This window comes from Corvus moneduloides, chromosome 28, assembly GCF_009650955.1.
Source record: "Corvus moneduloides isolate bCorMon1 chromosome 28, bCorMon1.pri, whole genome shotgun sequence".
NCBI lineage: Eukaryota > Metazoa > Chordata > Aves > Passeriformes > Corvidae > Corvus > Corvus moneduloides.
Window position 1 is genome coordinate 5,168,722 of NC_045503.1, and position 27,066 is coordinate 5,195,787.

A 27,066-nucleotide genomic window follows, 5' to 3' on the forward strand; every position below is an offset into this window, starting at 1 on the left:
GTTACATCATTCCCTGGTGGCCTCCAAAGGGGTCCCTGCATCCCAGGATGGCCTGAATGCTCGTTTTTACTGACACACTTGTTTAATTCTTAATTCACAAGACATTTACTTATTTATTCTCATTGTTCCTGATAATAATTCTAAGCCATTAGAGGGGAAAATTGTATTCAGAAATGCTGTTTCACACTTTATTTGTTTGATGATTTAGAGCGATAGAAAATAGCACATTTGCTGGCTTTTATAGTCTGATAATTATCCACATCCATCAAGCCCCATTCCAGGGGAATAAACAAAACACCAAGAAAATTACTCTATTAATGATATCCTATGCTGGCAAATAGGACAGATCTCTCTTTTGTGTTAAGGATAGAGAGGGGACTGTCCAGTTAAACTCATGTTGGGAAGGAGTTCTTCCCTGAGAGGGAGGTGATGCCCTGGCACAGGGTGCCCAGAGCAGCTGGGGCTGCCCCTGGATCCCTGGCAGTGCCCACGGCCAGGCTGGACACTGGGGCTTGGAGCAGCCTGGGACAGTGGGAGGTGTCCCTGCCATGGCAGGGGTGGAAATGGATATTTAAGATCTCTTCCAACCCAAACCATTTTGGGATTCCATATTAACAAAAGCAAGCTATCACTCCAGGAAGATAATTTTCTAACCCAATTATAGCTTTGGGGCAAAACCTTTTGGACCTGTGATCCTGACTCAAGAACTCAGAAAATGACATGGAAGTAGAGATCAGAAATGCTGGAATTAGGTTTCATGAAATAAGTTTGGAAGCTGAGAGTCTTTCCTGCGGAACAGCAAGTTCTGGATGTGTACAAGTGGTACTTGATCCACTTCAGGGATTTTCTGTTGTTTTGGTGGAAAGTAAAAAAAGGTAATTTAAAAGGCTCAGTATATTACTTTCAAATTGTTGACTTTGGGGTAAGATGACATTTGAGTCACAGAACTATAACTTTTTTTATCTTGAGCTGGTTTTTTCTTTCCCCATTGCGTAAATCTCACGCTCCCTGGCAGAGCAGCAGCACATTTTTCCTGCTGTAATCCCCCAAACTGCTGAGTGGCAGGGTTTTGGGTGAAGCCTGGCCCTTTGTCTTGGTCAGCCTCTGCAAGGCTGACCGTTGGAATATGGACTGAAGGGTGGTTTGCAAGCCCAGTGCCTTGGAAGTTGGATTTATCTTCGAGCAGCTGCTGCTTTAGCTCTGTGGCCGTAAATCTCCCTTTTCCTGGGGACCAGGCTGAGCCAGAGGGACAGACCCTGCCCCGTGGCTCCAGGTCAGTGTTCCCTGCACTGGGGGCTGTTGAAATCATGCCTAGAGAAAAGGAAACAGTTGGTTGTTTTTTAGCACGCACAGACCTGTGGCTTGCCTGTGGAATTGAGGTTTTGCAGCTGAGCTGAGCCCCAGCTGTGGGGATGGTGACAAATTGTGCTGAGGCACACCAGGACTCCTGTCCCCAGCAAGTGCTGGGGTGTTCTGCCCAGAGAGCAGGGGGTCGGTGCCACGAGTGCCACACAAAGCCAGCCCTCCGTGGGTGTTCATTGCTCAGTAACTGCACCCCTTTGATTGCAGCAATTTTTAGTCTTTCCATTGTTGTTCTGCCTCGTAATCAATCATTTTATGTGTAGATGGAGCTCAATCTGTGCCATACGTGCAGGAGCCTCCTGTTTCTCTTCCTGGTTTTAAATAGCAGCCCAAATTCTGTCTTTATTGCCTATCTTTATGTAAATCAGTCAGATTTGTGAGCCTAACTTAAAGCAGAATTTGACCTACTTTTAATTCTCTTCTGCAGTTAATATTTTGAATTCCTAAGAATAAATGCAGAGGGATGTGTAGGCTCTGCTTCCTAAAGAGTGGCCCAAAGAAAAAAGTTGAATTCTAAAATTGGAGTCAGCTATTGCCATTCTGTGCTGGGGTATTTTGATTTGTATATTATTACATATAGTTCTTTTTTATAAGCTGGAAATTCCTCCTCTCTGGCTGGTTTCTATCCAAGCAAGTCTTTTTTCTTTGTCTCACCATGGGCCGTTCTCTAAAGCCTCGCTTGGCTTTTCGCAGGCTGCAGTTTCAGATAACACAATAACCATGTTCCAATGTATTAAACTTTTAACATCCTCAAGATTCAATTAATCTTATCTTTACAACTCCCAATTACAGGCACTAATTAAGTGAAGGTTGCATTGTAGACTGGGGATATTACATTAATCATCAGCAGCCTTGTAGCCATAAATTAGTTCTTTCCCAATCCTTCAGCATTTTTCCCAGAAGGAATGGAATGTCTCATTTCCCTGTTTTAAGGGACATTAATCCCACAAAGGAGCTTTGGATCGGGATTAGTTTTATCACATTTATGTAAGTGATGAATGGTCTTTGTAAAATAAAAGCCACTAGCTTTGTCCCAGACAAATGAAATTGAATTGTTTGATAATTATGCAATTTAAGGCACTGTCAAACTTTGGTCAGGGGATGTTGGGAGTCCATTGCTGCATTTATTGTTTTACAAGATTAGGTGCTACACAGTGTTTTGCCTTAAATTTTTTTTAAGCCATCAGTTTAAATCAGCTTAGTGTCTAAACCCTGAAGGCCCCTGTGTAGGATTCGTGTGCTGTCATTCCCCCCTGCCAGGCCAGCTCAGGTGTGTTTGATTTCGTGACACAGGTTATGGCTTCGAGCTGCTTCTCCCCACACTGTGCTTTTACACTTGAAAATGGAGAATTTGCCCAGCTGAAATCCCCCAGATCAGGTGCATTTTGAGCCCCCACCCTAAGAGGGGCAGTGCTGGGCACCTGTTGTTGAGTCCCCTCCTGCAATATCCTGTTCCCAGCGTGGGGAATGAGACAGGGTGGGTTTGACATCTTTATTTGAAATAGCAAAAATAATGCATTTTTTATTATTCACTTTGAAGAGAAGTTATAGCTGGCAATAAATGCCATTCCCACAAATGTAAATTCTCAGAATTCTCTGTCACAAAAAGCAGGGAGAGCCATATTTAATTTGCTGCAGAGTGTAACCAATGATTTACAATTTCCATTGGCAATATTATTGTGTGCCATCATGTTAAACACGTTTAAATGTATCCTGGTATTCAGTTCCCTTCTTATAACCTGAACACATAAATCTTTGTCACCTGGGCTTTGCTCCTGAGAATATTGTGAACTTCAAAGCACTAAGAGAACTAACAGCTTTTGGGAAGAAAAAGAGCCATTTGAAACTTCCCTGATTTTTGTACATGCTGGGCACACCCGGCCCTGTGTCTGTGACCCGTGGGACTTCAGACCATTGATTGTTTTTCAGAATTATGTTCAATAATTTGCACTCAAAAAAAATTCCAATCAAATTCTTTTGCACTTTATTTACCCCTAATCTAAGAAAACTGTCTTTAGCAAGTGTAGAAGTTGTTCCCTGCACCCTTTAATGATGTTTTCCTCAGGAGACCCTGCAATTTCAATCACCTCATTGAGAAAATTATTGAATACTTTAATTCCATTATTTCACATCAGACAATAAAATCGATCATGGACATAAGGATTGAGCCATGACTGCTTGAGCTGTGGTGAAGAATATTTACTTTTTTGAATAAAATGAAAGCTATTTACACAGAAGAAGGTTTTATTCTTTTCCAAAGCACACAGACCCTCCTTTACACCTTTTCAGCCCATCCAACGTTTCTTGCTTATTAAGATTTAACACAATTTTATTTTGCAGATATTCTCCCCATGGAGAACACACCTGCTGTTCCCTGCACTGAGTTATTTCTGGGGTTTCCAGTGCTGTATCATCGCTTTGTCTTCTCGATTTTCCTTCTACCTTGTGAAATCTTGTGATGCCGTTTGAAAAAAAGGGCAGGAAAATAACACACTTCATGTGACATGTCTAAGGACTGTATTAAATGCTGGCTTTTTTCCATGGGCTGTGTGTTACTGATGCCTTTCAGACGTGTAGAGCTGTGGTTATATTGCCAGCCTGTGTGCTGTGCTGAGGGTTATTACCCCACTTGTTCCTAGAGTTTTCCCTTCACTGGTTTTACATTAAAGACTGATGATTTTGATTGTTGTCTGTGTTACCTCCTCCCAGGTATGCCATTCCCCCGGAGCACGGCAAGAGGCTGGAACGCCTGGCAAAAGGTGAGCTCTGGCTTTTGACTGGGTTGATAAAGGACTGGCAGTGCCCTGGTGTTACTGATGACTTCTGCAAGAGCTGCTTGGGGAACCTGCTGTGTTGGTAGAGCAGCTTCAGAGCCAGAAAACTTGTCAGGGAATTTTCTTTCCAACTCTTCCCTCAAAGCCTCGGTCTCCTGGCATGGTGTGGCCTCAACTAAAATTCCCTGAAAACCCCTTGAATTTTGAGGCATTGAGGCCAAACCCTCCCATGTCTGGGCAAGGGGTTTAATCCGCAACGGCGTGGCTCGGAAAGGACCCTAAAAATGATTTCATTGCACCCTGCCATGGGCAGGGACACCTTCCACTGGACCAGGTTGCTCCAACCTGGCCTGGAATGCTTCCAGAGATGGGGCAGCCACAACCTGTTCAGTGTCTCACCACCCTCACAACAGAAATTTTCTTGCTGATATTGCACCTAAATTTCCCCTCTTCCAGTTTGTACCCATTACTCCTTCACCCTGTAACGATACATTCTGTATTTGGTGGTTTTCCTCTTATTTTAGCCTCATCCTCCTTTAGTTTTCGGTGCAATAAAGTTCATATTAAAAGGAAAAAAAACAGTGAAAGGGAAGGAAAAAGAAAAGGAAAATGGTGGTGGGGGAAGGCAGAGTTACTTTGAGCTGTGGCAAACTCCCACCTCTCAAGCTTCAGGGAAGATGTCTGGCTGCAGAAGTAGATATGTTTTAATTTGTTGGTGTTGTTTCTATTTTTGTTCACTTGCAAATGTTCAAGGAGCTGCCCAGCTAAAAAAAGCTGCTGGCCCAGAATGATTAACTCCAAATCTCCGTGTTTCATCTCCAGCAAGGCAACTGGGGGGGGTTTAAATCTGGTGGTGAAGGTAGGAGCAGGCAGGAAAATCTGGAAGACTCTACTCTGATGCAAAAGAAAAGAAGTTCTAATGCTGATTTCCCAGAAAACAGGCAAATTCCTGTAGTGCCTTTTCCTGCTGACAGTCTGACTGTGTCACACTCCAGGGTGTCAAGGGGAGCAACTGATTGTGTGGGGTAAATGCAGAATGAGTGGGGATGAGTGTCCCGGGGCTTGGTGGTGTTGTTTTCCTGGGCTCTGAGCTCCATGATCCCTAAATACAAATAATACTGGAAATGGCTGCTCAGAAATGTTTCATTTCAAAGCTACAGTCATTTGCCAGGTTTTAATAGATGAAAAAAGTAATTTTTATAAGAAGTCAATCAATCAGATGACTTGTGTTCTGCAGACTCTGAAATACCACTCCAAGTCTGACAGCAGCAATAATAAGTTTCTTGCTGTTTGTAACTAATTTTTACGGATGATCAATTTTGAGGCACGGGGATGGTTTGTGCTGTAAAACCAGGAGCAAATTATCAATGGTCTGGTCTTTAGTTTCCTGCCTCTGGAAGCTGGGATGGGTGATGATTTAACTCTGCAAAGAGCCAGTATTGCTGCCTGGCCATTCCCCTGTCCTGTACATCAGTGGGGAGAAGTGTACTATGGAGAAATGAGTGTGCAATTAATATGGAAAATGAATAGCTGAGCTGTAAATGGGCTCACTGGGAGAGCCATGGAGCCCATGGAGAGAATGTTAATGTGTTGCCATGTTATTGGTGCTAATCACTTAAAATGTGCTTCTTTATTAGTGGCTTTAATGAGAGCCACTTAAACTGTGCATTAAAAAGAGGAACTGCAGAGAGGGACGACAGACTGGGTAGCAGACAGTCATAACTTTAATTGAAATGCTTTTAGTACAAAAATAGAAGAAAACCTGGAACCCAGTAATCCTTTTGACTTTCTGAAACCCCTTCCATTATGTCTCATCAATCAGTTTTGGTTCCAGAGCTTGGGTTATTTGTTTTCCTAAACTGTGATGGGTTTGAGTCCCTATAAACACAGTTTGTTATGGAATCACCCCCTTGGAGGGAAAGACATGATCTTGAGGAAAATGGGGTTACATTGGCTGAGCTGCCGTTGAGTGGTTTGGTCAGTGTTTACCACTACTTTAGTTTCCTTAATTATTTGTGATTTGTTTTAATAGCTCAGTGTGGATCTTGGGTAGAATTTAACACTTAACCATGCTGAGGTGCTGACTGGGTCAGGTCCTGCTGCCTCTGCCACTTGCTGGTGACCACTGTGAACGTGTCCCTCCTGCCTCTGCCTGGGATGGAGATGTTTCCTTTCCTTTCTTCTCACTGAATATTAACATGTTTTCCCTTTAGGAGGTGATATGTAGGGCAGATTGAACTGGAATCTAACAAATACTATTGTTTTCCCAAGAGCAGTCCAGCAGCTCTATAGTGATGCTCCTCCTTTGAATGTGTCCACAGGATTTTTCCCAGGAAGCTCTCAGGGATGTGATGCTTTCCTCCGTCACAAGATGACCCTCATTTCTCCCTCCATCCTGAAGAAATACGGGATTCCCTTTGACAGGGTATGTACAGGGCTGCAGAGGGACCCTGCAGGCTGTTGGCAGCACAGCACCTCTCTCCTGAGGAATCAATTCAGCACCAGCCACTGGGGGATTTCTAAGGGGCATTATTATGCTGAGTGCATCCCATCAGTTCAAACCAGGTCTGCCTGGAAAAAGGATTTGGGGTTTGGCTGAGACACTGTGAAGTGAAGAAAAGCTGTCACTGAACAAACTCTGGCAATTAGGGAGCCTCTCAGGTAGAGAGGGACGAGCTAATGAGTAAAACCCGCCGGTGATTCAGGAACACTTCTTTGTTTTCTTGTGGATCCAGTGTGACCCAAAGTGGAGCTGCCTGTGCTGGTTCCCTGTTGTGTAAGTGCTCGTGCTGCTGTAAGCCTGGAAGGATCCCTGCAGCTCTTAAGCCCTGATTTGAAAAGAGGGGTCATGTTTGTTTGGTATGATCGTTTTAATGTGCTTATTCTTAAAGTCTTGTGGCAAGAAGTAAATCTCCTCAGCCAAGTGTGGTTACAGGGATTTGTATCTGTGCAGAATCAGTCAAACTGCTGCTGCTGCTGCTGCTGGGTGTTCCCAGCACATGGAGCCAGAGCTGCCTGTGGATGTGAGAAGTGTCAAAGATGCCTGCTCCAAACTGGTTTCATGGAATCATGGAGTGGGAAGGGACCATAAAGCCCATCCAGTGCCACCCCTGCCATGGGCAGGGACACCTTCCACTGTCCCAGGCTGCTCCAAGCCCTGTCCTGAAATAGTGGCTGTCAAAGGAGGATCACTATTATTCACAAACAGGGAACAAGTGCTATTTTTCCTGAGGAATAGAGATAGGATCCCTGCATCCAAATTCTTGGCAGATTTCAATGAAGTGAATAGGCAGCATTTATAAATCTCTATAATGCTGTTCTGGAAAAAAAGAAACAGATCAATACTAGGGCTTTTTAATAATTAAAAATGTGTATTTCTGTAATCTCCTATTGATTTCTCCATTTATTCCTCAAGAGCTTGCAGAAGTCAGTAAATTTGGGGCTTTCTCCATGAGTGGCAGTTTGTGCTGGCTTTCCTTCAATAGTTATTACTTTTCTGCATGGCCTATCCATCATCTGGAGTGTTTTCTAATTTATTGTGGGATAATGTTGACAGCAGTGCCATGGATGATGTGGGCTTGAAATGGAGACACCAGGATGTGCAGTCACTGACAGAAACATAATCTTTTCATCTTCTGAAGCCAGCAGAGTGGCACTGCTGGGATTTATGGAAGGGATGGATGCAGGATGCTCCATGGGGCTGGGTGCAGGCTGGACTTCAGCACCTCCTCCTGAAATCCTGAAGGAGCTTCTTGTCTATCACAGCAGCTTTTATTCCCTATTTTTGAAATTATTCTTCTAATGTTAATGACATCAGCAAGTTCAGATGTTGGCCCAGCCAAGGGGGGAAATGTTTGAACTTCTGTCTGTTTACATTTTCCATTTGGCTCCATCCCTGTGTTTGGAAGTGCAAGTCCCTTGGAGTCTCTGTGGGCTCTGAACTGCTGGGGTGTGAGTTATGGCTGGTGGGAAGGGATCCAAATGGAATTGCTTGGCCTGTGACAGCTGTGAGAGGTCTGTCAGCACTTCTGGGCTGGAAAGACAGTGAAGGTCAAGCTTTGCCTCTTCCATACCCCGTGGAGGGGAGGTGCTGCTGCAGGAGGGGCAGCTGGGCTGGGAGTTGCTCCCATGGTTCAGGCCATTCTCTTAACAATTAAATTCCTTTTTTCCCCAATGGTTTTTCTGCGTAAGATGTAAAAAGAGGATTTTTTAGAAGCATCGCAGATTGATTGGCCTGCTGGTTCCAGCTGTGATCTGTAGAGTTCAACCCTTATTAATAATGTCCATTATGCTTATTGTTGTTTTAAGTTTATTAAAGTAGGGTCACAGGATGGTTTGTGTTGAAAGGGACCCTAAAGCTCATCCAGTGCCACCCCTGCCATGGGCAGGGACACCTTCCACTGTCCCAGGCTGCTCCAAGCCCCGTCCAACCTGGCCTTGGGCACTGCCAGGGGTGGGGCAGCCACAGCTGCTCTGAACAATTCCCAAAGCAGACAAAAGATGGGCTGTAATTTTTCGGGTCTTTGATTTTTGGGTGAACAGGTGGGAGTGAGGCTGATAAATGTGAGTGGGGAAATAAACACAGGGAAGGGCAGGAGGTGCTTCAGAAGGACCCTGCCATGCAGAGGGAATGTTAGGAGGGAAATCCAGGGCTCTTGGCTGCTCTGGCATGGGGGTGAGAGTGAAGGTTTGGAGCTGCCGTGAGCCAAAGCGGTCATGTCAAAGATTTATTGATCTCTTGGAATGTTGCAGCCTGAGACCCTTTTGTAACTGGAGCCTGCAGGTGTAAATAGTTCAGATCATGTCACCCCTTCCATCCACTGTTCTGAGTTTTTCCCTTAAGAGAAATACTTGAGTATTCCTGCAGTTCACCAGGAATCGTTCCAGGCTCAGCCAAGAGCTGGCAATGACTGTTCTGCCGACCCTCCAGTGGAAAGAGATTTAATCAGTGGGGTTTTTTAATAGGTCTCTGTTCTCAAGCTGCTGCATTAAGTGACCTGTGGGGTGTCTCCTCCCTTTTCCTTTGTTTTTCAGATCACCCAGGAAGCTGGGGAGTTTATGATCACATTCCCTTATGGTTACCACGCTGGCTTCAATCACGGCTTCAACTGTGCCGAGTCGACCAACTTCGCCACTTTGCGCTGGATTGACTACGGGAAAATGGCAACACAGGTGGGATCAGCTGGGATGAGGGGCTGGTGGAAACCACCAGCTCATGGAACACAGAGCAGTGTTGTTTGTCCTTATTCCTAAGGACAATGTGGAAAATGCCACTGCTTTGGGACGTGCTCTCTCACTGTCCCACATTGGTGGTTTTGCCTCGATAATTGGTTTTGTTCTGAGGGTGTAGGAATGAATTTCTCAAGTGTTACATTCACCTTGTGAACAGGTTGTTTTGGGATTGGTAAATTGGGATTAGTTTTCTGATGTATCCAAACTGCATTTCAGAGTGAATAAGGTGACTGATGTGACTGAATACAACTCATTAAGTACACACTGGAGGGGAAGGAATAAGCTGGAAATACTTTTAAGCTTTAATAGCACTGTGGTAATAGCATTCTGAAGATACCGGAATTCCTCTAATCTGTGCACCCAGTTAAGTTTGGAGAGTTATGTTTGTGTGGTTATTTCTCATTAGGGCAGATTTCTGGTGTGCTTTGTTACTTTGGTTTGTGACAGCACTCGTACTCTGCTGGTTTGAAGTCTGCAGATAACTGATCAGCGAAGCTCATTCAGTAGAATCTGGGAAGTTTTGCTGTGGGCAGGGACACCTTCTACTGTCCCAGGTTGCTCCAAGCCCCATCCAGCCTGGCCTTGGACACTTCCAGGCATGGGTCATATGTTTGAGTTTGTTCTGGAGTTAAAGGGATGGTAAGAAAAACCTTAAACCCTAAGGGGCCTCAAATCGGTGTCAAGTGTCTGAAACTCAAAAACAGCCAAGCAACCTTGGTTTAAAAATGTAAAAAATTATGTTTGTCTGCTGTGACCTTGTAGAGCAGGTTTATGTGTAGTGAGTGGTCATGGTATTACACCCCAGAAAATGGGGTTTATCATGGAAATTCAGACAGACCCTTAACTACAACAGAGCCAGCAGGCACCACTCGAATATTAAAAGCAATTTTGGGTTCAGCCATGTGTTCACGAACAAGTGACATTTGGGAAGTGCAGTTTTAGATGGAGCCTCCATGCTTACATTGTTAAGCAGTGTAGCATGAAATTACTGAACAAGCAGCAGCAGAGCTTGGAGCAGATCTGGGGACACAAAGTGGAAGTGTGGAAGGAGATGCCCAATTTATTCCCATTGCACTCTGTGGCACTTGTCCGTTCTGAGCTTCCTGGTTGATAAATCACATGTTAATTAACCCTGGGATACCTGACTGGGGGTCCCAGCTGAGGGGGGGATTTGTTACGCAGTGAGGGCAAAGCTTTGTTTAAATCTCATTTGAGATTAAGGAGGGACCTAAGGAAGTATCAGCTGAGGGTGTGCACTGGAGCTGCCTGCACCTCTGTGGGGAGGGAACATCAGGAGGGAATTCCTCCCTGCGAGGGTGGGCAGGCCCTGGCACAGGGTGCCCAGAGCAGCTGGGGCTGCCCCTGGATCCCTGGCAGTGCCCAAGGCCAGGCTGGACAGGGCTTGGAGCACCTTGGGGTAGTGGAAGGTGTCCCTGCCCCTGGCAGGGGTGGGATGAGATGAGATTTAAGGTCCTTCCCAACCCAACCCATTCCACGATCCTTGAGTGTGTGATTTTTAGTTAGCTACTGCAGCTTTCCTATATTTAAAAAATGGCTTTATTGATTTGTATGCTTCCAGGCACAATAGATTATCCTTACTCACATGCAGGCAGGTTTGGGGTCTTTTTTCTTATCATACACTCGTTTATAAAAGTTCTTGGGAGCTCTGAGCTGGGCAAAGCTCTGCAGGCACCTGCTCTTCCTGCTCTTCCTGCACTGACCCAGCTGCCTGGGGTGATTCTCTCCTTTCCTTGGGTTACCAGCACAGCTCTCTTGTCCTGCCAGCACTCAGGAGACCGAGGACAAGGCAAGGTTCATAATTAGCCAGTTGTAATGTTCTCCTGGACATTATCCTGGGGAGGAGATTTGGATTGTGCTCTGCTGAGAGCTGTGTGTGTCAGTGGTGCAGTGGAAGAGAGGAAGGTAATGGTTCACCTCGGAGGGCAGAGCTGTGGTAATTGCCTGCCAGATGGGTGCAATGTTCTGCATTCCACAGAGAACCTGCCTGGGCTGTAAAAAATACAGAATAATCAGCCTGGAGTGTAAAGATCAGCTTCAGAGACACTGGGCCTGCTCTAATTGTAGAATGAGTGTCAGTATTAGCAAAAAAAAAGCAAAAAAAAAAAGCAATGGCTGCAGAGCTGTGTGGGAAACTAAGAGCGGGTAAATCCACTTGTGTCTGTAAATTAGTAACCAGGATTACCGTGGAAATTGGTTTGGTGAATACCAAGTGAATAATCTAAGCTGTCCTGTTTGGCTCAAAGCTTTTTGAGAACCTGGCCTGAGGTTTTGGAGTCTTTCTCTCCTTGGGTTTTTAGCTAGAACAGGAGCTTTTGCCCCTTGGGTCTGATTTTCTGATTCTCCTTTTAGTTGCTCCTCCAGCCCCAGTGCTGAGTGTGGTTTGTGACAGACAAATTTCATGTTGTCTTTCGTGATGTGCAGAAATCTTCAGGACTGTGTCAGTCAGTGAGTCAGTCCTGTGTCAGTCTCCTCAGATCCAGAGGAAGGGTATGACATCCTCCTTCACAGCCTTAATTCCATGCTGGTGCCCCACTGGGAGGCGGATGTCTTGCCTCCAGCTGGACATTGTGCCCAGAAGTGCAGGAAATAACAGCTTTTTAACTGTTCTCCCATTTATTGCCGATGTAAATGTCTCCATCTGTCCTGGAGGAGCCTCGTGCTGCAGCTAACTCCTTCCCAGCCAAGGTGACTTTGAGGCCAACCTCAGCTTGTCTCTCCCACCTGATCCTTGGGAAAAGCCGTGGCTGAGCAGCAGATCCTCGTTCAGGGGTGGGAGAGACCTTCAGCTGATCGTGGGGCTCCCAGGGACAGCCCTGGTGTGCTGCCACCAGGTCTTGCCATGTGACTGGTGGGAGTTCATTCTGGGCTCTTTGCAGACCAGACACTGGCAGGGAAAGCTCCTTGGGAGATGCAATCCTGTCTGAGCGGGTGTCACTGGCGCAGGGCACAGCAAACAGAGAGCCGGAGGAAAGGAGCTCAAAGGGGTTTTCACAGCGCTGGAGATCCTGGCACCATGTTTCAGAGTCAGCTGTAATCCAAATATTTGCTTTGGACTTCAGCATTCCTGATTCAATGGTACAGCTGAGGAGGAATGGATTTATTTGAATATACTACAGTTAATGTTTGCCTGCATATGCAGGGCTTAGAAATTAGGGAGAAATATTTCCCTTTGTTCTCTGTAGTTGGAGTTCCTCAGTCGTTTGTCTCCCTTTGTCATATTTTTTTTCTGTTTGGTTGTTGAAAAGAGCTGCTGGGTTAAAAACAGGAAATTATAATTTTCATTCCTTACCTTTTTTTTTTTAAAATTTCTTTTTATTTTGCACCATGAGCCTGCAGTGCCTCTCTGCATTCCTGGCTTTTTGTTTCTGAAAACCCTTGGATGCCACCACCGACAGCCAGAGGATTTTAAGAGCTGAGTCTTTGCCCAAACAACTCTTTTAAACCAGGGGTTTCAGGAAAGTGCCCTTCCTCCAGTCGAGGTGGCCTGTGAGTCCCCTGCCATTCAGAAAGACCCTTTCAGAGTGTACAGTTTTAGCAGAAATTCAAATCCCAGCTCAGCTTTTCTACTTCTTTGGCAAACTGGACTGAAAATAAGTGGATGGGAGGGGAACGATTTCTGCACTTTGCTCTCAGTTAAGTGCAGCCACTCCTGGAGCAGGTCTGGGCTCCTGCTGGTGCCACTTTCATGCCTTCCTTTATCTCCTGTTTGCTCCAGAGAAACTGCTGGAATTCTCTCTCTCAACATAAAATGGGGTCAGGCTGCCCTTCCTGCCCAAATCCTGCATTTTAGGGTCTGAAATAAGCAGCCTTCAGCTCCTCCAGGCAGTGTTCCCATCAAACCCCTCACTCCAGAGCACTCCTGCTCTGCTGCTCTCTCATTTGGGGAAGGGGGACACAAATAAAACTCTTCCCTTTGGATTTTACTGGACTGCCAAGAGAAGGGACCTTTTGGATCCCAGCCTAGGATCTTTTACGTGATTTGTTGCTTCTAAACCTTCTGCTCACTCATTTTTTCTGTACTATGTGTATAATATTGAAATAATCTCAAATTTACACTTGGAATATCTGTGATTTAGAGTTGCCTAGCATGTAATTTTCCAGGTAAAATCGAAGCTTTCTTCTTACTATTCACGTTTTAGTAGATTTTTCCCTCAATCTGTCTGTATTTCCCAAGAAAATAAAACTTGTGAGGTTTTTGCAGAAACCTGTTTGATAATACTGCAAAACTGGTCCCCAAAATAAGGCAAATCAGAATTGTATTTTTTCATTACTTTGAGTCTGTGCCTCAACTGACTCTAATTAGACCTTTTAAGCTTAGAACACATAAAGAAATCTATTATGAAATAGCATTTCCATAGTTTATTTTTGTCAGACATTCAAAATTGCTGTTTTACTCTAATTAGACCTTTTAAGCTTAGAATACATTAAAGAAATCTATTATGGAATAACATTTCCATGGTTTATTTTTGTCAGACAGATTCAAAGTTGCTCTTATACAAATTCTTCCACCTTTCCTCATACTTATTTTATTGTATTATTTGTAAACACCTCTGCTCTTGATTCTGTGCAAGACAAAGGAGCTTTTACAGGTTTTTTTCTTGCTGAGGTGGAAAGGGGACGGTTATTTTTTGGAAACTGTCTGGAAGCTTTGTTTTATCAGCTCTTTTCTGAGCTCCTCTTCTGGAGTTCTGGCTGGGAGGTTCTTGGCACAATTTTTGTTAATGAAGGAAGAACACTTTGAGTTCTGTGGGCAGAATAAATGCCTGGGTTTGCTGGGGTTTCCAGGATTCCAGTGCTGGGGGTGCTGCTGGGTGGGGTGGCCGATGTCCCTGTGGATGGAGGGGTGTCACCAGCTCCTTCTGGCCTGGCCCTTCTGGGTGTTGGGATGGGTTATCTTATTTGCTTAGGCTGGAACAAGTCCCAGAGCGTTTCTGTCACACACAAATGCTGTGTCTGAGGGGAGTGGGGTGACTCTGACTCCTCCTGGCTGCTCCCCCCACTCCTGCACCCCGGGAATCCGCACCGAGCGTTTCGGGAGCAGTCAAGGAAGCAGGCAGGGAGGAATCGTGCCCTGCAGCCAGGGACAGGGGGAGTCCATGGAAATCTTTGCCTAATTGTTTTGTTTATGAAGCTCTGGGAAGGGTTTCCAGTGGGTTTCCTAATGAACTGGTTTGTTGTTGATGCCAGTAATTACTCTGCAAACGGGGGGTCAAGGCTCATCTTCTTTCCCACAAGCTTCCAACCACCAACCATTAAACACACAAACTATGCACTTTGGGCTTTTCCTCCTTCTTCTCCTCAAAGTTTAACTCCTTACTTACTCACAGAATTTCTGCCACTCATCTTTCAGGAGCGTACTTGGACTGACTGAGTGGAAGGAAAAGGAAACCGGAGCCCCAAACTGTTTTTTCTGTCCTGTTGGATCTCAGTAGCTCATCTGTAACATGGGAACAAACTGGATTGCTGCTGCTTAGAAGCAGTGGTTATACTGGGGGCTTGTTTCTCCCAAAAGCTGAAACTCTCTGCTTCGACCTGGGAGTTTACAGGGAGAGGCTGAGGGCAAAGTGTGTTCCTGTAACAGCGAGAGTTTCTCCACTGCCTTTTCACAGAACCACCCCTCTTTCCCAGGAACTTGCTTTTAGGCTTCATTGTTATGGAAAAGCAGATAGAAAAGCTTTCAGCAAAGATTTTGGCCTGGCATTTAAAAGCTGAAAGAACTTCAATTTTGAGCATGTTGGGTTTTGTGATGGATAAATTTCCATTAAGGCAAAGTGGGAGGCTCAGCTGAGTCTTATCAACTGCTTTCATCTGAATATGAAGGGTTTTTTCCATGAAAACCAGAGGTGCCACTTTAAATATGTAATTTTGGTGACTATTTCTGCATAAGGAAAAGGCTTATTTTCCATTAACCTTTCCTATGTGATGGAACTGCTGAGGTTCAGTTCAGTGTTAATAGTTGGGAATTGAGGGAAATATCCACACAAAACTGTTGCTGAAGGTTGAAGTTGAATGAGTCTGTGCTTTTCCATATATCATTTGATTTTATGACTTCAAGGAGACAGTCATTTTATTTGACTGTTATTTTATATAGACTTATTTGTGTTTTTATGTTAAAAAATATTGCAAATAAGATAATGGTTGTACGTTCAATAGCCACAAATTCCCCACTATCAGTCTTGGAGTTGGAATTGATGGGACAGGGCTCCTGGTGTGATCACATATTTTACCACAGGCTCCAAATTAGAGTAGCAGATAATAAAATAATGAGGAAAGGAAGAACGCTGGGGTTTATTCTGGAAAAAGCTTTAATTGTGCATTTCCTTACAGTATTTTTCCATGTCCTTATGGTTAATAAAACCATGAACTTGTGGAAAAGGAGAGGTGAGGCTGGGAAAAGCCTTCAGAAGGTGGAATAAGTGAAGTTCCACAGATTTGGTGAATATGGAACTCCTCTCTTGTTGATCTTTTGGGTCTCAGCTCCCCTGTAACCGAACGCAAAGAACTGACCCTAAAGCTGGGTTGATTTTCAGTTTGATTTTTTTCCACTCCCATTTTCAGGACTTGCAGTTGGTCCTTGGAGATCCCAGTTATGAGAATTCTGTTGTTTATTCTGTTGTTTGATCTGTGGCTCTGCCAGCCCTGCTGTTCCCAGGAGTGGGGTCTGGCAGCCAGACCCGGAGTGATGGAGGAGAGAGGGGAAGGGGCTGGGTAAGATCTCAGAGCTCCTGGAATTTCTCACCTTTTGGACACAACAAAATTTGGACACATTTGTCATTTGGACACAACAAAACGTTTGTGTTGCCATTCAGTCCTGTGCTTTGGGTGATCGTGTCACCCTGAAATCCTTCTCAGGGCTATTGATCCATAGGAACTCTGTGAATTCCCAAAATGGAGCTTTGTGGTTCAGTTTTGCCTCATGTAAAGGAAACGAGGTTTCATATCTCTCCTCAGTGGGGGTATTTTAGTGTTGATATGTTCATTCTTTTTTTCTATAAAGTTTAGTAATACTGGGATATAAAAGTGTTGGAATCTGAGGGAATTTGGGAGAATATATCCTGCAGAAATTGGGGTGGGGATGGACAGAGATGGGGGGTGTAGGCATAATGTCTTTTAGGAAATACACGTGTTTATGACCACAGTTAAATACTTTGAAAGAAATGCAGCTCTGTGTATGTGGAAGGGGGAAGGCAGGTGTGGGGCTGGAGATCACTGCCAGGAAACAACCTTACTGCTTTTGTCCTGCTGTAATGGAGCAGAGCAGGGAATTCATTGCAAAGGCAATTTCTTGCCCTTCTCTACCCTCATTCTCCTCCTGGTCTCCCCCATTCTCCCTCTCCCAGCTCTTTCACGCACACAAGAGCATTCCCTTCTCCAGCTGTATTGGAAGCATCAGCAGGCTCTCACTGCTGTCTGAGGGGAGGGTATGGAAAAAGACCCTGGCCTTGCTGGGAATGTGGCTGTGACACAACTGCAGCAGCTGAGGAAATATCACTGTACGGTCCGGAAGAAGCCCCAGAGGAAAGAGGCTTTGTAAATTATTCATGCTTGCTGGTGTGAAAGCAATAGAATTAAATTAAAATTGAAATATAAATATACATCATGGTAGATTTGTGGAAAGAAAAGAGCTTGGCTACTGCAGGCTGTGGGATGTGGGAGATGGAGGCCGTGGTGTCAGTGCTGAGTCCCAGCCCAGCAGCATCCCCGGAGCTCAGCGTGGGGGTTCTCCAGGACTGACCAGCGGGTGCAGCTGGGGGAGACTCTGGAGCTGCTGCTGGTTGGAAACTGCTCTGGAGACCTCTGGCCCCGAGTGCTTCAGGATTTTCTGGCTGGGTTTGAAGGCTTGAATGTGTCTGTGCTGCACCTCTTGAGTCCAGGTCAGGATCACAAAACGCAGCGTTCCCCTTTTAAGCCATTTTTCAGCCTCTGAGGAGGTCAATCCCCTGGGGATGCTGTTCTGTGTTCCTCTTTGTAGCACTGCACGGGTGCTTTTAAACTTTCTTAAGGAAAATCTGCTCAATCCCTTAAACCAGGACTGATGGAGGTGCTGTGGGAAGCTCCTGCCTGGGCTGGAGTTGGAAGCCTGGGTGCTGTCTGTGTTCCTGCCGTGCTGTGGCCAAATTGCATTTCCAGCCTTTCTGGCCTCAGTCATTTTTTCATTAAATGGAGTTTTCCTGAAAGTGCCTGTCCATAAATGCTCCTTCCAACTCGGTACACTTGGGTTACCAACCAGTCCCAGTCCCTGCACAGTGGGAAGCAGGAGCTGGAGGATGTGGGGTAGTGCAGAACCGTACAGAGGGACTCTTCTCTCTCCCTCTCTCAGTGAAGTCTCAACTATGGCCATAAATCTTTTAGTAAGGGGAAGGGACAAAGGGGAGAAGCTGGTTTAGTTTCAGGCATTTCTGCCAAAAGAATGGATAGAGTAGTTTTGAAAAGGTGTGGAGGAAGGGTGGAAAAAAAAAACCCCAAACCAGTCCTGCAAAGTGGCTCCAATTACCTCAGCCTCAGCTTGGAGTTGAAAAGCAATTTCATGCAAGCAAAGCTTTGCACCTTAGAGCAGAAGCCCCAAGAGAGCTGTGGCTGCAGCCCCCAGAGGCACCGGGGGGTCCTGGGTCCTTTTCCACCCTCTGCCTTCTTTTGATTAGGTTTATAACTCTTTGAGACTGCTATCAGTGCCCAGGGTGAGAATCCCCTTGCTACACTCAGTCTGTTGATTCATCCCAGCAAAGGTTATATCCAAGGAAAACCACCTGTGAGTACTCTCTGTGCAAGGACAGGGGTCTAACTCCAGGTTAGTTCTAATGAGCATATGCCAGCTGAAATGAATAATGCACATTTCTCCCACGTGATGGTTTGGATGCAGGTTGTGGTTATTGCAGGTTTTTTATTTCTTCCCTTTTGTGCAGGATTGCTGTGACATGTCAGGATGTGTCATTATGAAGTTTAACTGCCCTGTGCTCTAGGTCAGGCCTTGGTTCCTGTAAGGCTTTTCTGAGTTATGAAGTGATACCAATAATATCTTTTCAGCCTGGAAAACTCTGCCAGAGAGAGGCTGATGGAGGGAACGTGGCTTGAGGGCAGACTCTGACCTGGGTTAGACCAGGCAGAGTAATTGTGTCTAATGTCTGCAGCACAGGATATGAGCAGTGCCAGTCCCAGGAAGATTTAGTTTGTTGGAGGGCTTAGAGGGAGAACAAAATCCTTGGGAACAGAGTTTTCCACTACACTTGGAGAGTGTTGGAGCGGCAGCTGGTTTTCCAGGAGCAGGTAGAGCCAATGGCTTCCATGGAGAGCTGAAACAGCCACACATCCCTCAGAGGCATTCCCAGCACTGACCCCTGCCAGAAACCCTCTTCAGCCAGCTGGGGGGAGAGTTAATTTGCCTCCAGAGAAAGGGGAAGGTCCCTGGTGTGACGTGTGTGGCGTCTCTTGCAGTGCACGTGCCGCAAGGACATGGTGAAGATCTCCATGGATGTGTTTGTGAGGGTGCTGCAGCCCGAGCGCTACGACCTCTGGAAGCAGGGAAAGGACATCGCTGTCCTGGACCACATGAAACCCACGGCTCTGAGCAGCCCAGAGCTCGATGCCTGGAACGAGACCAAGGCAGACCTGAAGGCTAAACTGCTCCGCAGGTAAGGACAGAAAGTGCTTGTGTCTCAGCCCTGCCCTGGAGTTTGATTGCTGAGATTGTAAATGCTACAGTTCTTAATTTGAGATAGTTCAAACTCCTTTCTTCATTTGTTCTTTTTATAATTCCTCATGTAATTTGTCTGGAGTAATGTGTCCCTCATGGTTCTGTTTCCTTTCCATGTTATAAAAGCAGATGTTTTTCAAAGTGGGACTCCTTGTGCCCCCTCACATCTCATCTCTTATCCTGGAAGACAAAAATCTATAGTGAACATTTAGAGCTTCACTGATCAGAAAGCAGGAGTTAAAAAAAGCCCATCAGTTGCAAAGGGGATTTTATGCATGCCTTTCTGTGCTTCCTTTGATCTTTGTATTAATTTTCTACAAGTCTGTGATTTTTGTGTTACAGCATGCTTGAATTTAAAATTTGGCATGCTAACCTTTTCCTGTTGGAATCTTGCTTTATAGGATAGGAGATGAGGAAGAGGACAACAAACACCGGTATGTGACTTCCCTCAGCAACTTCAATCACTTCATTCTTTTTCCTGGCAAATTTCTTAAAATAGTAACTCTGGGACTCTTTTCCTCTGTCACTGAGTTTTTCATGAAAGCCTCCGGGAAATCTTTGGGCCTTGAGGTTCCTCAGGCTTCATCTTGGTTTGGATTTCTGTGATCTCTTCCATCACTGGAGAACCTCAACTGTCTTGTGGCTCTTCTGGTTTTCGCTCTTGAGTTCCTGTGCTGGGCTGGCAGGGATGTGTGATGGTAACTGGGTGTGGGTAAAGGGAACTGGTCACTGATAAAAATGCTGCTGCTGACTCAAAGTGCGTTGTACTGTAGTGCTTTGGACATGGGCAGCTGGTGGGAGAACTTCCCTTCCTCCTCAAGCTTGCTTGAAGAATGAGATTTTAGGAAATGGAACCATCCCGGGGCTTTAAAGCCCACTTTAAAGCGTGTGCTCTTCCTTACCCTCCATATCCTCCTTTTTTCCATCATTCTCATTCCTGTTACCCAAGTTTAAAGACCTGATAATTGGATGATAGCTGATTTAGTTAGGCAATAGTAAAGAACAAAGTAGCATAACTAAAATATCTTAAAGTCTCTCTGTCACTGGTATTTGTCTTCCAGGAGTTTCAGTTACCAGTGAGCTTTGGACTGGGGTCCTGTGTCTTGTGTTTCCTACATGAAATGATTTGTCCATTATTATTTTACAAATGCTGAAGGGGGGAAGTGTGTGCCCCACTAAATCTATGCTGCAAAAGACATCATAAAGATGATGTTTGGAAGAAGACTGACCCCTGCAATGTTGTATTCCTAAAATGTTTTCAGCTATTCCTGCTGCAGGGAGCTTCAGGAAAAGCAGTGTAATCTCAGAGCCAGAAGTTGCCTTTGGTGCTCTCTGGGCAATGAGTGAACCCCAGTGGGTTCCTGGAGCTGTTTCCTCCTCATCTGAAGTTGGGAATCTCTTTGCTGCCTGTGCCTGGTCAGGGTTCCTGATGTATCTGGTGTTTGCACAGTGTAAGGTACTGTATGAACACCGAGGATTATTTTCCCTCCCTGAGCCTATTACCCAGCAGAGAAGCCTCCCTCTCAACCTGAGCCTATTGCAAAAGATCTAGGTACTTTTTTTGCTTATCTGTTCAGTGTTTCCTGGATTATTCCAGCATTATCCTGAAGCAGTTTTGGAGCTGTTCAATACTCTGTAGCAGTACTTTCTCCTGTGCTTATGTCTTTCCAAGACATCGTTTTACTTGAAGCCTGACTTTTCTCAGCAGGATGGAGGGATGGGATTCACCTCTGCCCAAACCTCTTCACAGTTGTAGCTACTTAATTTAAGTCACTTTGTGCTCTGTTCTTCAAAGAGTACAAATGCTGCTTTTTTGTCAGCTCTCTTGGAAAAATGGAGCTTTTAAACTCTGCAGAGAGGTGTTATTTCTTCTCTAAGGTCAGTCAGACTTGGTTACCTTGAAAAACCCAACTTTGTTTACTTTATGGCTTCAGCAAGAGACTGTTTTAGTCCAGTCCCCACCAGCCCATTTCTGGTGTGTGAATTCTGTCAGACACAGAACAGCTTCACTTCTGGAAGTGCTCAGCATTCAGCCTGTAGTTCTGGAAGCACTTTCTTTAAATGCTGAGTTTTCTGCCTCTCCCCCACAACCCCTGAGTGAGAAGACCAGTGCAAAACAGATCTTTTTTCTCTCCTGTGAGTATAAAGCTCTGTGCTGTAATTTTTGCCTGGCATTTCCACACCACAGGAATAAAACACACTTTGCTAAAACCAGCTTGTAGTGCTTGACTCTGCTCCTCCTTCAGCTACGGAAAGTTCCAGCTGCAATGGCAAAGTCTTACAGCTTTATCTTCACCTCCCACCCTACTTTCCCCTCCCAGGGAAGGTGGTGTGTTCTTGGAATATGGGTGAAGAGCAGAGCTGATCCTTCTGGGTTCAGCCCCTGTTCCTGCTAATGACTGTCCTGCAGGTGTGAAGGCACCAGCTCTTCTTGCAGGGCCACCATCTGCTCAGAGTCTGGCAATTAGAGGTCCCCATGCATATGGATCAACTTGCTTTTCTATTCATCATTCATCTCAGGTTGAATTTTTTTCTCCCTTCTTTGTCAGTTTAAAAGCTGATTAAGGGCTCTTAACTCTGTTGTGCTCCAAATCTAATTAGCAGTTGAGTTTTCTGGGCTCTGAGGATGGGGAGCTGCTTTTCAGCTTTTCTAGACTTTGGGGCTGATGAGTAAAGTGTGTTTTAGTCTTTGTCACACGATGGTGGATGTGAGGCCATCAGGAAAATGCTGCTTTCAACCAAAGAAGAAGTGCTTACACGCTAAAAATGGGGTAAAAATTGCAAGTTTCTGAATCAATCCTTTTGGAAAAAGAGAACTTGTTAGATTTAAACCTGAAATTCAAGGAGCAATTTTATAGATTCTGCAAAAACCCTGTGCTGGGGCTGGCTGGGATGGAGTTACTGGGATTTGGGGCTGCCCAGTGCTGATAAGGCTCTGAAGTTTTGGCTGTTGCTTGCACAGTGTCAAGGCTTTATCTTGTCCCACTCTGGCCCAGCAGGACCCTGGGGGTGGGCGAGAGGTGGGGAGGGGACCCAGCTGGCCCCAAGTGGCCAAGGGGAAATTCTGTGCCATAAAATGTTATGGGGAGCAATAAAAACTGGGAGAGAGGAGGAAGGAGGGGGTTGGCTTCTGAGGTGCCATTTTTGGGGACTGGCTGGGCATTGCCCTGCCTGGGGAGGTGGTGAGTGGGTTTCCTGGGCTTCTTTCTTTCTTTTTTCATTCTTTCCTTCACCTATTAAACTGCATTTGTCTTGACTTACAAGTTTCTGGCTCTTGTTCTTCCAGTGTTCCCTGCCTGTCCCTCTTGAGCGGTGGGGAGTGTCTGTGTGGGTACTTGGCTTCCTACAGTTCCCAACCAAAAATCTTGTCCTGACTTCTGAATTTCCATTTCTCTTTGCATTGTGGCTCCTGTAATCTTTGCCTTAGTGGCATTGACTTAAAAAAGAATGAACAGCATTGCTATTGCCTTGTTAGTATTTGTCTGTTCTTATTAATATGCATATTTTTTAGTTGGATTTCTTCAAGGCCTTGGACCTTCTGAATTTACTGCTGAAAAATCATAGACTGCCTATTGATTTTGCTCTGAGCATTCATTATAGTGTGTTTTGGGGAGCTGGCAGTGCTGGGTAATGTCTCAGAGCTGGAAGATGATGTTTTGCAGACTTCCAGCAGTTTGCCAAAGGGAGGCACGGACAGAATGAAAAGAAATAATGGAATGGAGGCAGAGGATGAAAGAGAGATTTAAACAAGTTTTCATCTGTATTTTGAAATACAAGCAAAATAGATTGAAAACACAATTAAAATCACTTTAACTGCAGCTTGTGAGCTTACATTAGTAATGGTAGGAAAAAGCTCTTCAGGAAACCCAGACAATTAATGGCTGCTGTGAATGGATCTTAAATGTTGTGTTATGCAAGGTTCATCTGTTCCCTTTCAGATATCTCGTCTGCCCTGTAGCTATTTTAGCTACCTTGTGTTTTCCCTCCAAAGAAGATCCTTTTGTTTTGTATTCAGCTTTTTAAGTCAGTGATGATTTTCTATTTTGAAGGCTGTTCTTTTGTGTCAAATCACACTTCTGTACTTTCAGGTCTCACAGAAAAAGAAGTCAACCCAGAAGACACAAAACAGAGGATCAAAAGTCTCTTGGGGATGTCATGGCTATTGAAACTGCCTTGGAAGATGTGAAAGTAAAAGAGGAGCTGAAAAGGGGGCCGGATCTGGAGGAAGAGGAGAGAAGCAAAGGGATGGAGGGAGAAGGTGAGGCCAGACCAGTGAAGAGCTGGGGAGAGCTCTAAAACATCTCTGTAAATAACCTGTCTGCTGCTGTTTATTTCTGTTGAAATATCAGCAGAGTTTTCCCTGATATTAAATCTCTGCTCGCTGAAATATGTCATCATTCACAGCAGCAATTGATTTTTCCCTCTCTTTAAGGATTCAATCCAAATAGCTTTTTTGGCAGGGCTTGAGAATTCTATAGGCCCAAACTATTACAGGACTGTAAAAATATATATTATGTGAGGAATATTTTAAATTATTTCATAGAGAAACAAATAAGTGTATTTTTGTATCCTGCTCTGAAAAAGAATGATTTGTGCACTGCCTTGTGCAATTAATCTTTCCTCTTCCCCTCCCTTTGTTCCCATTTTTCAGAGACTGAATCCAGTGAGCCTCAGTTTGGGTGGGATCCACAGCTGCTGCACGAGTCCCACTTGGGTTTTGTCAAGTTTAGCTGGAGCAGGGAAGCTTTTCAGCTTCCTCTGCATGAAATATAAAACCTTTGCTGAAAATAAACCCGGGCCATGACAACTCCCAACCCTTTGGGATTCCTTCTGCACATTCAGTCCCAAGGCCTGAACACACCCATTGTGCAGGGGGCTCTTTCTGTGGCACCTTTTTCTTGGCTGTGTAGAAAAGGTTGGAGTTCTTGCTAGGAAAAAATCTGCTTCTTTCCCCCCAAATGTGTGGTTAAATGTTTTTTGTGTCTGTGGCACACTCACTCCCTCTTGGAGGCTTCTCCAGCACTGCTTACAGGGAATTAATTTACATCTATTGTACTTACCCATTATTTGTTTAGCCTTTGGAGAAACTGATGCTGCAAACTGCTTAGAGAACCTCGATAATGATCTTAAAGGAAATCAGTGGAAGCTCTGGGAAGAGAATTGAGGGCTTTGTCCAGAGTCTCTCAGCTAGACAGTGTATTTTCTCTTTTCATGGGAAATAAGGAGTGGAGAACCATTGTTGCACAGTGCAGGTACTTAATTTCTATTGCCCTAAGCCTGAAAGCATCAGCAGTGTGTTAAATTGTCTGCTCTTAGCTCTTGTACAAGTTTAACACTTGATGCTTATAATAAATGGCCCGAAAATGCTGATTTTTCTTCGGAGACGAGAGATAAGTGACAAGGACAGATCTGAGATCATTAGAATGGCCAAGGAATAATAAAAACTCTGTTCTAGCTGAATGGCTTCCAAATCATACTCTTCCACTACTTCTTAAGAGCTCTTTAACTGTTAGCTCAGGAGGGAAGAGCTTATTTTCAGCACCACTGCAGAAGTGCCACTGGAGCAAGCTCCAGCTTGGTGTGGCTGTTAGCAAATATTCAGCTTTCCTACTGCAATACAGCAATTAAATCCCAATGACTTCTCTGCTTTTCCACATCCTGCTGTCTGCATTTCCTCTCACCAGTGTCTTAGGGCTTCATTTTGAAGAAGAAAACAACATTTGTTTGGATGGCCCTGCTCGTGGCAATTCTGCTCCCCCACCTCCTGCACTTCCTTTCTTTATTTCCCTGGTTTTGTTTTGTCTTGATTTTCTATTACACCAGAAGACATGACCTTGAGAAGGAGAAAGAATGAGATTTCAAAGTGATCATGGTTCCAAAGTAGGTCTCGTGCTTTGTGTTGGTTATTTGGACAAGCTGAGTATTTATAACTTGAGGTTTTCAGGATTTCTGACCCAGATCCCTTATGGTGTTTACTTTTGGTTTCTATGACTCAGCTTTATATTCATAATTTATTATGTTGCTATTAATATATTCAGAATTCTTAGCAGGTTGTCTTGGGACATTAGGAAGGAGAGTGTTGAGGCTTTGCCCTTGTCTGGGTGTGCTGAGCAGCAGAAATGCCTCCTGTGAGTCAGCAGCTCTTCCCTGTGGGGCTGTGCCCAGGAAAGGCCCTGCAAACCTGAGTGCCACCTCCAGGGCTGGGGACTCCACCACCTCCCTGGGCAGCCCTTTCCAATGCCTCACCACCCTTTCCTGGGAGAAATTTGTCCTGATGTCCAACCTGAAGCTCCTCTGGTGCAATTTGAGGCCGTTCCCCCTTGTCCTGTTGTTCCCTGGGAGCAGAGCCCGACCCCCCCGGCTGCCCCCTCCTGTCAGGGACTTGTGCAGAGCCACAAGGTCCCCCCTGAGCCTCCTTTTCTCCAGCCTGAGCCCCTTTCCCAGCTCCCTCAGCTGCTCCTCGGTTTCCTGAGCTCTGTTGAGGATTTCAGATTGTCCCTGGACAGGCAGCACAGCACTGCCACTCGTGCTCTCCTTGTGCCCCAGCTCTACACCTGCCGTCCTCCTGCAGTGGAAGGGCAGGAGAGACATTCCTCTCTTAGCCTACCTGTGCATTTGTGCCTTCAGATCCTTTTCCTTCCTAGAAGTGTTCAGGATAGCCAGATAGACTCTTGGAATTTTGCCTCCCTTTTTCCTGGCTTCTGATTCCATAGATTCACTTGCAAACTCGTTTGTTCATCTTAATGCAAAAACTTTCAAGCACAGTTCTCTGTGCCAGCTGCTGTCAAATTACCCTTTAGAAGTCAATAAAGCTGGTGAATGGCATTTGTGGTGCTGTTGGGGAGAGAATTCTTGGAGTGTATAGAGAGTAAATATGATCTGGTTTTGTGCAACTGGGGAGAAATCCAATTTGCCTTTCATTCAATATGTTTGTTTCTCTAAGGAAATTCAATATTCCTTTCTCTGTGATAGAACAAACCAGTTTATCTGAGGGACTGCCTACACGAGTACAACTATAATTATTTGAGTTGGACTTCTTCCCATTTTTATAAGTTAGTGTAAATAAAGTGATCAGACTTCTGGGAAATGCTGGGGTTAAGGTGTTCCCTAGGGGTTTTCAGCAGGGATTTTATCCTATTGTGGGATTATTCACCCTTCTTCCTGCAGAAACCTCTATGTGTGGTGGTTATTCTGATTTTCCATTCTTGGGTTGGGCTAGTGAGGTTTGATGTAGCCAGAAGTGGGCCTGAAGTGGAGGGGTCTGAAAATTCTTCATTGGGGTGAACAGGGTGTCCCTGATTGCCCCAGCCTAGAGACACCCCCTCAGTGGAGAGCAGGAATTGTAATCATTGCTGTAAAATGGGAGTGTGTGGATTCCTTTACACAGAAGAGAGGTGGGGAAGACTTTTGCAGGCCAGTACTGCCTCTGGTGACAGTATTGAGATGTTTATCTGCTCAAGAAGTGTTGTCACATCCATGAGGGCTGTGCAGATAAACTGAATGACAGTGAGCTGGGAGAAACAAGGACATGAGCGTGAGTGAAGGATATCTCAGGATCCAGCTGAGCTCAGTGCTGTACCTGATTTATGCTTTAAAAGCATTTTTTTTAAAGACTTGATAGCAGAAATCTTTGGGTAATAATGATTCAGGTATCTCTGTTCAGTTCTTCATTTCCTGGGGCTGTTGGGTGCATTGACACACGGTAATGCCCAGATAAGAGCTGTGCTTTCAAGTACAGGGAGCAGCAAACCACTGATACAGAATGGGGGGCTCCAAACTGTTTTGATTGTGCCTCCTTATCAGCAAAAAATGTTGAGCACACCTCCTGATGTATGTCTTTATTTATATACACATTTATTCATATATTGCACAGCAATACACATGTACTTGTGTATTTCCGTGCTAATATGCCCATTATGAATATACAGAAAAACAGAGGTTCTAAAAGGAAGGCATAAAGATTAAAAAAATACTGTTTAAAAAATA

At 44.9% G+C, this 27,066-nt stretch overlaps 1 protein-coding gene across 4 annotated transcripts in view; it reads left to right on the forward strand.

Moving 5' to 3' along the window:
* The window catches only part of KDM4B (lysine demethylase 4B), a 72,572-nt gene that overhangs the window by 24,658 nt on the left and 20,848 nt on the right, over positions 1-27,066 (forward strand). For 3 of the 4 annotated variants that reach the window (XM_032092589.1, XM_032092591.1, XM_032092590.1), the window contains 6 exons: positions 4,072-4,121; positions 6,458-6,561; positions 9,171-9,308; positions 18,822-19,018; positions 19,482-19,514; positions 23,169-23,338. In XM_032092589.1, the coding sequence (XP_031948480.1) occupies positions 4,072-4,121; positions 6,458-6,561; positions 9,171-9,308; positions 18,822-19,018; positions 19,482-19,514; positions 23,169-23,338 (692 nt within the window). The remainder of the gene's footprint in view (positions 1-4,071; positions 4,122-6,457; positions 6,562-9,170; positions 9,309-18,821; positions 19,019-19,481; positions 19,515-23,168; positions 23,339-27,066) is intronic. The other variant, XM_032092592.1, reaches the window with a different exon arrangement.